The 15454-nt window shown below is 32.6% G+C and overlaps 3 protein-coding genes across 3 annotated transcripts; all 3 read right to left on the minus strand.

Annotated features, from left to right (window-relative positions):
• Positions 1 to 2329: 2329 nt before the first annotated feature.
• Positions 2330 to 3585, minus strand: LOC128176839 (perlucin-like protein). Its single transcript, XM_052843387.1, has 6 exons — positions 3474 to 3585; positions 3193 to 3278; positions 2923 to 3013; positions 2795 to 2804; positions 2544 to 2750; positions 2330 to 2460 (listed from the first exon to the last, which is right to left on the minus strand). The coding sequence occupies exons 1-6, from the start codon at positions 3517 to 3519 to the stop codon at positions 2433 to 2435; spliced, it is 468 nt and encodes a 155-aa protein (XP_052699347.1). The 5' UTR covers positions 3520 to 3585; the 3' UTR covers positions 2330 to 2432.
• Positions 3586 to 4873: 1288 nt separating this feature from the next.
• LOC128175352 (perlucin-like) lies at positions 4874 to 9700 on the minus strand. The gene is made up of 5 exons (XM_052840900.1): positions 9575 to 9700; positions 8940 to 9034; positions 8649 to 8739; positions 5263 to 5470; positions 4874 to 4959 (listed from the first exon to the last, which is right to left on the minus strand). Exons 1-5 carry the CDS (start codon positions 9642 to 9644, stop codon positions 4929 to 4931), a joined length of 495 nt encoding a protein of 164 aa, XP_052696860.1. The 5' UTR covers positions 9645 to 9700; the 3' UTR covers positions 4874 to 4928.
• Positions 9701 to 11779: 2079 nt separating this feature from the next.
• Positions 11780 to 15223, minus strand: LOC128177862 (perlucin-like protein). The gene is made up of 5 exons (XM_052844759.1): positions 15099 to 15223; positions 14247 to 14341; positions 13378 to 13468; positions 12984 to 13209; positions 11780 to 11901 (listed from the first exon to the last, which is right to left on the minus strand). The coding sequence occupies exons 1-5, from the start codon at positions 15139 to 15141 to the stop codon at positions 11871 to 11873; spliced, it is 486 nt and encodes a 161-aa protein (XP_052700719.1). The 5' UTR covers positions 15142 to 15223; the 3' UTR covers positions 11780 to 11870.
• Between the last annotated feature and the right edge of the window lie 231 nt (positions 15224 to 15454).

Consider the following 15454-nt stretch of genomic DNA (forward strand, 5'->3'; position numbering starts at 1 on the left):
ATGAAGTCAACGACATTATAATAATTGTTATTCAAAAGTTTTTATAGAGAATTTAAGTTTGGTATGTTGTTATGAGATTTTTTCTTCATCATCACATCCTTTTCAATATTCTTTAAGTGCACCCCTTTAATATTCTCTCTCTCTTTTTTTCTCTCTCTCTCTCTGGTGGTGAAAATTTGATGAAGTATACTTATCGATACTTAAACGACAGCCAGAAAAATCTTGATCATTAAAATTTCGGTAATATTTATTTCAACAGGGATTTTAACAGGGAATCGATTCTAAATGCATTATGCCATTGTGCAGACCACCAAAATGCACCTCTAAATAGACTGTTGTCAATATTACAGATAATTTAAACTGTCAATTGTAAGCACTGACTTATCTTCTGTATCATAAACTGTCTACCACTTACTGTTAAGCTCAAAGATGCAAATACATGTAATTCTGACTGTTATTTTTTTTTATTGACCCATTGACATATATAAATTCATTTTGCTTATAGATTTCTAACAGATTCTTGATTTTATGAAAAATCGAACTTTTAAAGGGACTTGGACACGATTTAACTTAAAATTTTCAAATTTTATTTTTCCATTTTCAATGTTTATACTGATAAATATAGAAGTTTATAATGCTATGTCAAAATTTGAGAGTCAAATATCAAGTTATAAGCAAGTTACAGAGTTCATAATCCTTTGTTTTGTAAACAAGGCTCGAATATTGTCATTTTTACATATGTGTTGTGTTGTTGTAAGTTTCAATCAAATTTATCTTTCTTTTGTTTATAATGGTATTTATGAAGATACTGAATTAGTTTAAATTGTTTTTTTCATGTCATTTTGTCTAAGAAATGGTAATTCTCTACAATACATTTTTTGTAAACAACTATAAGACTCGAGCTTTGTTTACATTACAACCAATTTTTACCTCTGCATCTCACTCGTAACTTGACTTTAACATTCAATTATTTGGTCAATCATTTAAAATGCATTAGTAAACCATTTTATACATAAAAAATAAAAAGAAAATTTTTGATCTAAAATCGTGTCCAAGTCCCTTTAAAGAATCATTTTTTTATTTTTAAGCATTTCAATAGCTACCGGTGTGTAATGATTTAAGTAGTAAGGAATCATTATTTGAGTATTACGTGTTGTAATTGTAAATTTGTAAAATTGTAAAATTGTAAAGTTGTATTGTAAATTTTGGTCGGGGCATGATCAAGTCCAATAAAGCCCAAATGGCTTTTTGATTAATTTGCTCAATCATAAAAAACAACCAGATCATAATATTCATAGAATTATTTCTTATTACTTATATAATGTTCTGCAAATTTTCGATTAATATTAGAATATTGATATATTTAGGTGATTTTAGTTTTTAAAGTTTAATTATGCAATCCCCGCTTGCGCCCCAACAGTACGTCATTTGAAATTATTGGACCGTCATGAACAATATCGACTCGTAATGTTATCACAGACAAGAAATACAGAAATATCAAAATTAATAATAAAATAAATATATCAACTAAACACGATCTCGTTGCGAGCAACGAGTGAGTCTTCCGTCCGATTTTTGAGTAGATGAAATAAAACCCTTCACTTTTAATACAAAATTGTTAATCTACGCAAAAAATTAGGAAAAAAGAATTTTTGGCACTCGGGTCGCCTAGGCACATGTCCACGACTCTAACAACTGAGCTACTTGGACTCCCGCGTCAGGACTTTAATGCTTAATATATCGAGAACGCGTCGATCGATTTTAAAACAAACTGCATATTCTGTATTAGTGAAATGGTCACTATCAATCCTACAGAATAATATTTTGAAACAAAAAGATTTCAATCCTCTGTCTTAAGGACGTTGTTTACTCAGGGTTTAAGTTCTCAAAAAGTATGTCATTGACCTTCTTTTTTGAAAGTGAAAAATAGCACTACCATGATAGGTCTTTTACACACAACAGATGGTTTTTCATTATCATCAGTGGAAATTTTTTTCATTCTTAGTAAACGTATACCTTAACTCGTTTTTGAAAAACCTGACCGACAAAATTGACTTTAAAAAATCGTAAAACGACGATAACTTCCAATCGGAAGTAAATCTTAAAAAATCGTTATGGTGGTACAAACTTCAAATTACGAGGCATTAGTACTGAAAATCTTCAGGAAATCGTACAAGTCATCTCAGAAAAAAATCGCCTGCACAAAAATTGTAAGAAAATAAAATAAATAATTATAATAAAAGTGAAAAAGAAACAATAGAATAATAGAAGGGTCTTCCACTGAAGACGGAAGACCCTAATGACATAAAATCAAAATTTTGATGTTAAATGACAATGTACAATATAGTTTTATTAACAAAAAGTATCCAACGATATCAAACTGATCCATTTCAAGTAAACATATACAACACAGGAAGGAGATAGACAATTGATTATCCCAGGATGCTGGTAACCAATGATCTGTAAAGAAGTAGTCAAATATTAAGTTTTATGTGTAAAACTTTTTGTTCATAATGATCTTTAAAAAATGCAGTTTGGCTTGCCTTTTCTCGCAAAGATATCGGCGCTGTTCGTCACAGTCATCGTCATCCCATTGGTGGTTTTGCGCTCTAATTGACAGGCAATTTTCACCATGGTAGTTGTTAGGCCTTCCATCGGCAAAGTTGGTATAGTTAAATTTGATTCCAAGGGGCTCCCATACCCACTTACCTTCAACTGTCCAATCAGACCCACCAATCCAAAAGGAGTACCTGCATTAGAAAAGTTTTCGCAATGAAAATATTTCCATATATACAATGTAATATCTTTAATTGAGAAAACCTTCTTAAACATTTGAGAAATTTTTTATTTATAAAATCACATTTCTAAAAATTGATTAAGAAATCATATAAAAATAAAATTTGATTTAAATCTTTAAATCACTTTGAGTATGGTGCATCAAGGAAACTATAAATCTGTTTTCCTCTGCATCCAAAATATCAGCTAGATAGGATCCATGCACCTCACACATTTTCTGCAAAATATAACTATTAACTTTTCTACAGCTTACCATTACTATTTTTCTCAGACGATTATCAAAAGTTGCCCCATTTCACCAAGACTCAGTTTAGGTAAAATTTGAATGCACTCAAATGGACATTTAATATTATTGATTCGTTGCAAAAAAAATCTACCAATCAATCATACATGTACCATAGCATTTATCCACGATTCGTTTTCAGGCGACACATGATAACAGGAATCTTTGTAGGGTGTCCAACCTACCGGGCAAGCAGTCCCTGCTATGAAAAAAGTATTTATTTTTAAAAAAAGTGCAAACACAAAGCCAAAAACTTAAAGTCGAAAAGTAATATTTCCGGTGAAAATCTCTCATGAAATTAATTTTTGTTTTCTCTCTTAGAATTCATTGTTTTAGGATAAATCAATTTAAACACAAATTACGCGGGAGAAAAGCACTATAAATTGTACTGTACCTATTGTTATAAAACACGCGAAAGAAATAAGAATGCCTATCCTCATATCTGTGAATTTCCTCAATGATCTACAGGTCAGTGCTAGTCGTGACCAATGTAAATCTTATATTTGTGTTGATTGATAAACAGATGTAATGTATTCTCGTAGTTTGAAATTCTATTTTTATTCATGTCATTTCAATTTAATGACAAACGCACTTTTTGTTTTCATTGTGTGGTTTTCAATTTGATTGATCACTTTTATTGATAATTCCGGTGAAAAAGGGATATTTTTATTACTTCACATATTACTTCTTTCAATTTGTTATAATCTACATTTCAATTTAATCGGTAAGAAACTACTTAATAAATATTATCCAATACTTTGATTGAATAAGTGTCGGAAGGTTAGTTAATTTCTATTAGATCAAGCTTTTCTTTGTATTTTGTAAATAGGCATATCAAACGTACACTCACCTTTATCACATATAAAGTTTTCTGGTTCCAAGACGTTCCACTGATAAATATCAAGGGCATCTCTGAGTGGGCAGTTTTGTGTATAATGGTTATTTGGTTGAACTGGTGCAATATCTTAGAAAATTATTTTCGACCTAATTGTTCCTATATCCGACTAACTTCAACTCCTCAATCAAAGGCTTCAAAACAGGAATTAAATTGTTTGCTGGAAAATGTTTTGTATGTTTACAATATATTAGACTGTCTTTACTATGAAAATAAAGATCATGATAATGAAAAAGTAGGTAATAGCTAGTCATGGAATATGAAAGTATTTTTTATTACATTGTAATCATGTCTGCTTTCATAAAAAAATATTTAAGGTATCATATATTTGTTTACCCTATGTTACAGGATGAACGCAACAGAGACGACTTTTATTGCCTCTGATGGGGTTTGGACCCGGGTTCTCTGGCATGCAAATCCAACTTAGAGGGAATGTTATATACCTATAGCTAACTGTACCAAATAAACAAAACAAACGATAAAAAAATTCAAATTATGCATACTATTTGATGTAAAGATATGTTTGATGAACACGTGAATTTCAAACTCTATGCATGTTAATATATTTTATTACAATATCCTGTATTTTCATGATTTGTTAAGTCCTCTTGTGGCTCTATCATTATAATGGGGTTCACATTATAAATTGATACAAGATAAATAAAATATATGAGGTTAATTTATAAAAATTACCATACTAGATGAACAAACTTTTGTCTACATAATTTAATTTGTGTCCCAACAATAAAATTAAAGATCGTGTTTGTAGTAAATTGGGGGAAAATATAAGTAACAAGTAAAGAAAGCAAAGGTCAACAACAAATGCTGGACAAATACTGAACTAAAAAGCTTGAAAAACGATGCATCCTCCTTGCTCTGATAACACCGATAACATAAGAAATGATTAAAAACATATTTATTTATTCCCGCTGATTGACATTGTACTTTGTAGTTTCATCCAATCAAGTTACCGGTAATATCATCCCTAAAAAGAAAACCTAAAAGTTCTTAATAAATATTAACATATATTAATTTACATTAATGTCTAATAAATCTCAATGATGCTTATTCTGTCTGTATCAGTAATTAATAACATATACAATATATATTACTTCATGATTCTAAGTAAAAATTGAATAGGTAAAACGCTTTCAATGAGCTTTATCAATTTTTTTTGGGGGGGGGGGAGTGGTTGGGAGAGATGGGAATTGTTTATTATTGTTTATGAAGAGGCTGATGACCACGTTGTTTTGGAATTTAGCAAGTGACATTTATTTATGATACTTACATTTTCTTACAAATATAAAAGTGCATATCATCGCAATTTCTGTCGCTCCAGTGTAAATTGGTATCAAGAAGCAGGCAGTCTTCATTGTGATGGTGATTGTTTGGTTCTCCCGGAGCGAAGTTCGTGTAATTCATTTTGACACCGTAAGGTTCCCATAAAAAAGAACCCTCAAGGTTCCAGTCACTTCCTCCGAGCCAAGCAACATTGACTAAATATGGACAATAAAAGTCGTTTGATATCTAACAATACATGTATACGTAATGTAATTTTATCCTTTCTCATATATACATTTTATTATATTTCACAGTACAAATTCAATGAAAGAAATTTGTACTATAAATGCGATCATGCTGTCAACAAAATATTCTATTAACAATAGAAAATTTAAAAAGCCAGTCCAACGATTCCTGAAAACTCGCATCAATAGAAATTACTCTAGTTTTGCAGTTCGTGGCTTACAACTTCTTCGCTAGCCAAGGGTCGCTCCTTTTGAGTATCAGAAACCCTTTGCTAGTGAAGATGGACTCACAATAATGTTTACACACTGTACTCTAAGATTTAAATGCGTATGTCAAAACAAATACTTGGTGTAACGATTTTATGTTATGTAATGTTGAATCATGCGTACGGCACATGATAGCTGTGTTTGTATTGTCGCCTAGCAACAAGCGGAGATTGTCACGTGACCCACAGAGGGTATATAAACGAGCGCGTCGCAGCCGCAGCGTTCTTTTCCCTAGCAGTCTTCATAGAGAAGAGAGAGAGAGAAATTGCGAGACTAAGGTACGGTTTTGGTAGGTGGGTTGCCTTGAGAGAGAGGCTTACCACATTTTCATAGTTAATAGGACCAACCGTGTTTGACCACTAGTTGGTTATTATAGAGGCTGTCCTCTCAGAGGTTAGCCTGGCTTAGTCGTCGCTGATACTCTAGTAGTATTAGGGAAGGGGTACGCCTTTAGTTAGAGGTTGTACACTGTCCGTCCTGCATAAGGCATTAACACAGTGACTGCCTCTACTAAGGGTTTACCTCTTCAGTAGGTTACCCAGCTAGGGCGTGCCGCGGGTATTCACTACCGCCTGAATAAGGCATATGATAGTGTTTACCTCGTGGTATTAATAAAGTTTCAATACCGGCCGACCAGATTCATTTGTGATTTTACCCTAAGTAAGGGAAGGCCATTTTGTAAATATTTGTAGGCCAATTGTAATCACTAATCATTTTAGAGAGGAAAATTATTATTGTTTGATATTTTTTTATATTCAACACCCAGACCCTAGAATTGACTAGGTACGGACCCCTCGACACGTTACAAAAATAAATGGTGGCAGCGCAGTGGGATCTGGGTAACTGTTGAATTATTAGCTGATTACTTTATGTGAATTTTGGTCGGAATAAATTCTTTTGATTGTATTGTGTTTAATTTTAAATTATGATGAGCGCATTAGAAAAAGAATTGCGACAGTTGCATGACGGGTTGCCTAAGACAGCTGAGAAATCGCACGCCAGAGATTCAGGCATACCTGACAGCAGGCACACCACATTACTGGGTGACAAGTCATATAAGAGTTCTGGTGCGAAACCTAAGCAATTAAAGAAGACCACCAGTTTTCTTGGAGATGACGAGCCTAGTTTTATGGAAAACCTAAATGAGCTGACAAGCCGCAAGCAACGTGTATCAAGTACACCATATATCGACTCTGCAGCCATTGATGACCCTGATGACTCAAGGCCTTACAAGGACAATGTAACACGCAGGCGTCAGAAAAAGGATGACAATGAGCCCGTCCGATCAGGAGTTAAGGCAGACAAGTTTGATGGTAGTTCATCCTGGGTTGATTTCAAATCACATTTTGAAATTTGTGCCGCCCTTAACAAATGGTCTGTTTCAGACAAGGGGATGCATTTGGCGGTATCATTGAGGGGTCAAGCCCAGGGTGTTTTAGGAAACCTACCAGAGGGTGAGAAGTGCAACTACAGACTATTGTGCAAGGCGCTTGAAGAGAGGTTCTCCCCGACAAATCAGACAGAGCTCTATAGAGCTCAACTGTGTGAGAGACGACAGAAAGCCTCAGATTCATTGCCTGAATTAGGTCAGGATATAAGGAGGCTTACCAATCTTGCCTACCCAACAGCACCAGTTGAGGTAAAAGAGACGCTTTCCAAAGAGCAGTTTATAGACGCCCTGAGAGATAGAGACATGCGTCTAAGGGTTCGACAAGCAAGGCCCATTGATCCCAATGATGCCGTGAGACATGCTGTTGAGTTGGATGCTTTTCAGGCGGCAGACCATCGAATGCACGACGGTCCAACCTATGCAAGGTCTACACAGAGTGATGAAGAAAAAGTTGTGTTTCATATGTAAATCATTTGAAATTCATTTTTAAGGAAAATTGTTTATTTCTGCAAAGTTAAGAAACTTTGTAGTTTGAGTACTTATGCTAAAAAAATATTACTTGGTAGTTTTCACACTTTCTTTACATGCGGGTCGCATGTCATCGAAGGCGTGGGTAGTGTAACGATTTTATGTTATGTAATGTTGAATCATGCGTACGGCACATGATAGCTGTGTTTGTATTGTCGCCTAGCAACAAGCGGAGATTGTCACGTGACCCACAGAGGGTATATAAACGAGCGCGTCGCAGCCGCAGCGTTCTTTTCCCTAGCAGTCTTCATAGAGAAGAGAGAGAGAGAAATTGCGAGACTAAGGTACGGTTTTGGTAGGTGGGTTGCCTTGAGAGAGAGGCTTACCACATTTTCATAGTTAATAGGACCAACCGTGTTTGACCACTAGTTGGTTATTATAGAGGCTGTCCTCTCAGAGGTTAGCCTGGCTTAGTCGTCGCTGATACTCTAGTAGTATTAGGGAAGGGGTACGCCTTTAGTTAGAGGTTGTACACTGTCCGTCCTGCATAAGGCATTAACACAGTGACTGCCTCTACTAAGGGTTTACCTCTTCAGTAGGTTACCCAGCTAGGGCGTGCCGCGGGTATTCACTACCGCCTGAATAAGGCATATGATAGTGTTTACCTCGTGGTATTAATAAAGTTTCAATACCGGCCGACCAGATTCATTTGTGATTTTACCCTAAGTAAGGGAAGGCCATTTTGTAAATATTTGTAGGCCAATTGTAATCACTAATCATTTTAGAGAGGAAAATTATTATTGTTTGATATTTTTTTATATTCAACACCCAGACCCTAGAATTGACTAGGTACGGACCCCTCGACACGTTACACTTGGTAAATGGTCTTCCCTAATAATTCCTTTATTTTCCTATAATTTCTTGAAAACATTAAATGTAATTTTCCAACACGTCTAATTCTTAAATATAAAAGATAGCAGAAAAGGAATGTGTTTTGTCATGAGACAATTAAAAGCTACTTACAGTGTTTACTATTCATAAGGCCTATTATGAAGTTCTCCTCCTCTTGGTGTAGTATGTAAGCTAAAACAGATCCATGTATTTGACACATATTCTACGGAAAAGGAAAAAGAGGTATTATAATAACACATGTATTTTTTTTTGGGGGGGGGGGTAATTTGGTTGTCCAGTGCATTATAAAAGACGTGTTTTAATGCAATACTAAATTCTTTAAATAAACATGAAGAAATGAACAAGATTACACATGTTTATTCTTATTGTTTTTTTTTCAAAACAAGTATGCCTTCGACAAACCATAGCATCAAACCACGATTCTTTTTCCGCCGTCATATGATAACATGCAGAGCCATGCTTGATCCACCCTTCTGAACAAGTCTGTGCAACACCAACTGATAAATAACATCAATTTAATATACATTTCCTTTCAATTAATATCGATAAATATATAATTGATTTTCAACCAACGGCCAATTCTGAATAAAAACCAAGATTTTTTTTCTTAAATTCCTAATTGTTTTTTAGAATGATGAAGTTAGCAGATTTTTTTACCGCCGTTTAAATTGTTATTAAGTTATATTACAAAGTCCAATAATGCGTAAAACAAATTAGTATAGAAAGCAGCTTTTAATTCTGATTTATTTAGTATGAATCAAATAACTAGAAAACAGTACCTTTTTCTAAAACATATATTTAGGAGAGTTTCGTTAACTCATCGTGATATCTATGTTCTGATCTTTTATTGATAAATTTAAGACAATGAAGATTATTTATACTGATATCAAACAAATAAGCCTACTCAATATTAAAACAACAAAATTCAAGTTATAATGCGCATGTTCACAAATTCAATACTGATAATTTTGGTCAGTTACTAGTATGTGCTATCATAAAAGTGTTTCAACAAGATCATTTTTTATCATTTGACTTACTTAGACAAATACACAAACCCAATCCTAGTTCGAGCTGGTATGACATTGTGGAGAGGTCCTCTGATAACATTCGTGTAAATCATGGGACGCTTTCTGTTGGACTTACAGTACACTTTATCTAGCTTACAAACAATGTTGTGGGTATAAAACGTTTCCATAAACCTATTGATGTTGTTGACCAAAAATTGTATAAAAAATTTTATATTCTGTTAAATGGATGAACAGTAACAAGTTGACAATGAACTTAGAGAAAACTCAATGTTTGTTGATTAGCACAAAATCAAAATTATGGAAATGTAAAAATTTGTATATAAAAGTTGGTGTTGTGATTTTAAACAGTGAAGGAAAAGGCTGACCTTCTTTGTGTAACCTTAGACGAATCTCTTACTTGGTCAGAGAACATTAAATTTCTAAGCAAAAAAATTGCTCAGAAAATAAGTATGTCACGTCGTCTTTGTGATTTATGTCTAGTGCTGCTTTATTGAAAATATAATTATAATTCTGAGTTTATAACACTGTTATTTTCCAACATTTTAACTTTTGTTGTACAGATTCGGTCGGTGTTCAGCCAAAAACAATGGCCAAATTGAACAAAATATTTATATTACAGAAAAGTGCAGCTAGAACTATACTGAACGGTAAAACTACTCAAACTTCCTTTGTTGACACTTTTAGAGTTTTTCACTGGATGCCTATTCAGGAATATTTTATAAACAGAAAACTGTGTAGCTTTTGAATTTTGAAGAGTATGCCCTCAGAATACATGAACTTTTTTTTAAATGCGTAAAGCAGGTAAGACCTAGAAAAACAAGAAGTAGTGTTAGTGGATTGTTATATGTATCAATACCAAGGACTAAATATCTTGTAAGCGCTTTTTTGTTTAGAATACCAACAGCAATTTTTTTAATCAACTGCCAGATTATGTTTGAACGTGTAAAAACTTTGCTTCTTTTAAAACAAAGTATCTACAGCAATACTACGTAGCATAATAATTTTATAGATAGTGATATCAAATCAGTGTGTGCTTATATATATATATATATATATATATATATATATATATATATATATATATATATATATATATATATATATATATATATCCCTTCATGTGGGTGTGAATTTCATAATATTACGTGTCATATACTGGTTATTCTTTTTGTACATATGTTTTATACATACCACAAAGAAAACCAGCACATTTTTACTAATTTTGTCATTCTACCTTAAAGGACTTTATCATTACTTCTAATTTTAAGAGGGTTGATTGGTGAACAATTACGAATCAGATATACCCCAAACGTTTAGAGATGATGACTTCTTTATCCATAAACTATCAATTTGTAAAAAACGCCATAAATTAGTTTTCTCTTTGGATATTTTAAGGATATTAATTCAGAGATCTTCCTCTTAATTAATACATATTATTAAATAGCAACCACAGCACTCTTTAAAATCTTATTAACATCATTTTGAAAAAAATGTGACACGCGAAAATGACCATGTATTAATATTCGGTATATTTAATATTTGTATTTAACTTCGCTGGTTTAAAAGGGAAGGGTCACGATTTCTGTCAAAAAATATTTACTTTAAGCCCTCTACCTTGCTTATAACTTTACGACTAACACAAAAAATTTGATTGATCATTAGAAATGCATCACTGAAGCACTGTAAATAATAAAAATAGAAAACTAAAATTTTTCGTGACCATTCCTTTTAATCAATTTTGAATCATTCAAAATACAAAATAAAATATTTTATACATAGAAATCAAAAATAAAATTTTCATCTAAAATCGTGTCCAGGTTCCTTTAAGTACCGAAGTTCTGTGAAAGTGGTCACAATTTGTGATTTATCAAGAAATCGTTTTCTATGGTCAAACAAACGTGTGTGTATTAAATGCGCGGATGCGCAATCTAACACTCTTAAATTTGAAATTGAATTTCTGCAGTCGTAAAAAACCACTTTTACAGTATTTGCTTTGACTTTTAGAAACAATTGTGATGTTCATGCCGCTTATACAAGGAGACATTCTACCGTTGATATGTTAAAAAAAGTAAATAAGGAACAAAATGTTTCTCAATGTTAAGCTTGATGCATGTCAAATTTCCATGGTTAAGTACAATTCGATTACGAAAGTAACTTTTGTCGTCCAGTATTTGAAACTAGATTTCCCTTCAGTGATTACCAGTAAACTATAAATTCTAAATGTTTAGTGATTTTAATACAGTACTGTTATGATCTCAAAGATAAACCGAAACATTTTAATGCCAAGAATATCTTTGTTTTTCTCTCAACCAATGAGATTACCAATAATATCATCCCTGCAAATAAAAACAAAAAATAAACTCAAAATAAATGCAGAAAATTAAGAAGTTGATGATCTCTTATAAATCACATAGCGCTGACTGAAGAAACAGAAAAAACAAATAGAAGATCAATTTCCGTTGATCATAACATATAATATATACCTTGTAATAGACAAAAATTATAAATCATTGTTAAATATGTGATAACTGTGTTTTACATTCGTTGGGACCGATTTTCGTGGATGTTAGTATTTTTAATTTCGTGAATGCGTCGGTTATCAGTTTCAGTAACAAAACTGTTTTTGTATTCGTCGAAAATGCAAATTCTTGGGGAGGAAGGTGGGAAAATAACCAAATTTACCACGAAAATCGATAATTGACCTATCATGAATTCTAATGATTTCACAGTATTAAAATTACAATGTGACTCAATTGTTTTAACCCTTGATAACGACAACAGAAATAAAATAATAAATTCAAATTTTTGACACACGCAAGGTGCACGAGTCAATTATTCCTAGCCATCACTTTTCAGTCTACAAGTGGTTGAAACTCATTTGAAATTCCGTTTGGATGCAAATTCATACAAAGTGACTTGTCATTTGACAATCATTTGAATGTCACATGATTATTTTAAAAAAATTATACCACGGGATTAACGCACAGCAATCTGCAGTGGTTCGATTTCTGCTGTCATGATTAAAGAACATTCATACAGAATGTGTTTTAATAAATAAACAATTGATATCAGTTCTTGGAGACATATGGTTTGACGGAGCGGCCGCCTCTTTATAATATCTACCACGCTATGATATTTACATTCCTCTACGCTTCTGTGACAATGAAGCAAAAGGGAAACTCAACGTTTACGTGTTGGGTCAAATAATATTGATATTTTTTTCCAATTTAATCAGAATTAATTGCTTTTCAAAACGTTATTTTTGAGGAAAAAAAATCAATTTTATATGATAATATATAAAATATCGGGACAACATAAGTAATTGTGAAAATCTTGGGCTTGAAAGTCACAATGGATCTTAGATAGAAGTCGTATAATTTATCTTATCCAATAGCTAAACGAATTGAAATTCGCTTACATTTGCTTGCAAACATAAAAATGCGAGTCGCGACAGTTCCTATCGTTCCAAGTATACGTGTTATTTTTGAGTGAGGAGCCATCAATCAGCAGGCAGTCCTCGGAGTTATTGAGGTCGTTGGGTTCTCCTGGAGAGAAATTTGTGTACGTAATTTGGTCGCCGTACGGTTCCCATAAAAAAGATCCCTCAACATTCCAATCACTTCCGCCAATCCATACAATACTTTCTGAAAGTTGGCAAAGGAAAAGCGTAAATTAACCTTGCTTTGCAGCATTATCATTACGGTCGGTTTTTCAAGGAAAATAAAACTCGAAACTAAGTAAATTTCATACTAAAGACAAATAGAAACTATGTTGGTCTTGTGTTTGTCTTTTGATATAATGTGTGTACTCACTGTGTGTATTTTGCATAAGGCTAACTATATAGTTATGTTCCTCCTGACTTTCCACAGATGCTAAAACGGAGCCATGTATTTGACACATTTTCTGTAAAGTTGTAGAAAGATTAAAGTAAATATTGCATCACTTTCTTAGGAAAAAAAGGTACCGCATTTCGATTCACCTCATTCAAATATAATATCTACTGTGGAATCATTAGAATTGACTGTGGATCAATTTTCGTGGTATTTTGGGGGAATCCCTCCGTACAAATTTACATTATCGAGGAAACAAATTTAAAAAGTATTATTTTTGTTACTGGAACTGAAAACCGACATACTCATGAAATAACCCCCCTCTCAAAGCACAAAACCCTCAATCCGCAAAAATTGGCTACCCGAAATTTAAATGATTCCAAAGTAATACAATTCGGCAATTATTTTTTTTAATCATGAATTCAAATATATTTTGTGAATATGTTTACCTTTCTATGCGTAAAAGTAGCTTTGGGCTCAGAAAATTGATTACTTTTATTTGTAAATAGTTTACAGAAAACGTTTGACAGCCAAATCTGTCATTAAACAAAATCAAATTTTATAATAATGTTGAACCCATTTTGTATTCAACTTGTAATTATACAAAGTACATCTTTTTTTGTTAAAACAATTAAGCAGTTCCAATAACACCTTTTACAAGCACCTAGAAACAAATTCATATTGTTTGTGATTTGTTGGGAGAGAGGAAAAAGTCAATAATCCAATTCCCTATTGTACTCTACGTTTACATTTCATCAAACTCTTAATTTTAAATTAAATTAGGATACTACGCTTAAATGCATATAATATATATCGAAGTGACACTAATTAAAATTTATACTTGTATATACCATTCCATCGAACCAGGACTCTTCTTCTGGTCCCAAATGATAACAAGCAGAGCCATGTTTAATCCAGCCGTACGGACAACACCATGCAACAGTAACTAACACAAAACAAATGACAGAGTTAAAGTGACTTAGACACGAGTTTAGATCAACATTTTTATTTTTTTTAGGATATAAAATGGTTTACTTGCACATTTTGAATGAATAACCGAAATTTGAATGTTATAATTACGTTATAAGAGAGATACAGAGGTAAGAATTCATTGTTATGTAAACAAAGCTCGAGTCTTATACTTGTTTACAAATAGTGTAAAGTATGGAATTACCATTTCTTTGGCAAAATAACTCGTAAGAAACGAGGTAAACTTGTTCATTGTGTTTGTAAAATATATTATCAATAGAAAAAAGCAACATTTGATTGAACCCTTAACAATAAAACACATATGTAAACAATAACAAGGCTTGAGCTTTGTTTACAAAACAAAGAATTCTAAACTCTGTATCTTCCTTGTAACTCAATATCTGACTTTCAAATTTTGAGAAAGCATTAAAAACCCATATTAACCATTCTAAACATAAATAATGGAAAAATAAAATTTGAAATTTTGAGCTCAAATCCAAGTCCAAGTCCCTTTAAGCAAAAATTACAAAAAACAAATATTGGAGGAACGATGTGATATATATATCTATGTATAGAAACAGTTGATAAACGATTTAGAAAGAAATAAACACCTTGACCTATGTAAATGTCAAGTTAGATTCATTTTTTTACAGATACATCAATTCTAATAGTTGTATGCTCTTTATATTAAAAAAAAACCCCTAATTAATCTAATTCATTGTTGTTAAACATACCTGCAAAACAGAGACCAAGAATTTGTAGACACCGTTGTGACATTTTTCCTGAACTGAATACATAATTATTCTGTCTGTCCTTTCATGATAAGATATGTCGACGAACATATTTTTATATGAATTCACGTCTTCAGAATTCAATATAAACATTTCAAAGAAATGTTAACATGGAAAGATTACATGTAGATATGAATGAAGTTAATTGAAAGTCATATCCGTTCAAATCATTATAAAGTATGGCATGCATGTTTTGTACATTTTACTGCTTAAGTGAGCCTTTAAAGAAACTATCTCAAGTGTGTGATACATGCATATCTGCTTTGACTGCCTCTTGATTACACTATGACATTTGGTGA

This window comes from Crassostrea angulata, chromosome 3 (assembly GCF_025612915.1).
Source record: "Crassostrea angulata isolate pt1a10 chromosome 3, ASM2561291v2, whole genome shotgun sequence".
Taxonomy (NCBI): Eukaryota; Metazoa; Mollusca; class Bivalvia; order Ostreida; family Ostreidae; genus Magallana; species Magallana angulata.

Excerpts from the sequence above, each read along its gene's own strand:
- LOC128177862 (XM_052844759.1), bottom strand. The coding sequence starts at position 15,141 with ATGTCACAACGGTGTCTACAAATTCTTGGTCTCTGTTTTGCAG. Across the intron at positions 14,342-15,098 it reads TCTTGGTCTCTGTTTTGCAG|TTACTGTTGCATGGTGTTGT; the intron begins GTATGTTTAACA and ends GTTTTGTGTTAG. Across the intron at positions 13,469-14,246 it reads AGTCCTGGTTCGATGGAATG|AAAATGTGTCAAATACATGG; the intron begins GTATATACAAGT and ends ACAACTTTACAG.
- LOC128175352 (XM_052840900.1), bottom strand. The coding sequence starts at position 9,644 with ATGTTATCAGAGGACCTCTCCACAATGTCATACCAGCTCGAACTAGGA. Across the intron at positions 8,740-8,939 it reads AATCGTGGTTTGATGCTATG|AATATGTGTCAAATACATGG; the intron begins GTTTGTCGAAGG and ends CCTTTTCCGTAG. Across the intron at positions 5,471-8,648 it reads CCTTATGAATAGTAAACACT|TCAATGTTGCTTGGCTCGGA; the intron begins GTAAGTAGCTTT and ends GTCCATATTTAG.
- LOC128176839 (XM_052843387.1), bottom strand. The coding sequence starts at position 3,519 with ATGAGGATAGGCATTCTTATTTCTTTCGCGTGTTTTATAACAATAG. Across the intron at positions 3,279-3,473 it reads CGCGTGTTTTATAACAATAG|GGACTGCTTGCCCGGTAGGT; the intron begins GTACAGTACAAT and ends TTTTCATAGCAG. Across the intron at positions 2,461-2,543 it reads CGATATCTTTGCGAGAAAAG|ATCATTGGTTACCAGCATCC; the intron begins GCAAGCCAAACT and ends ACTTCTTTACAG.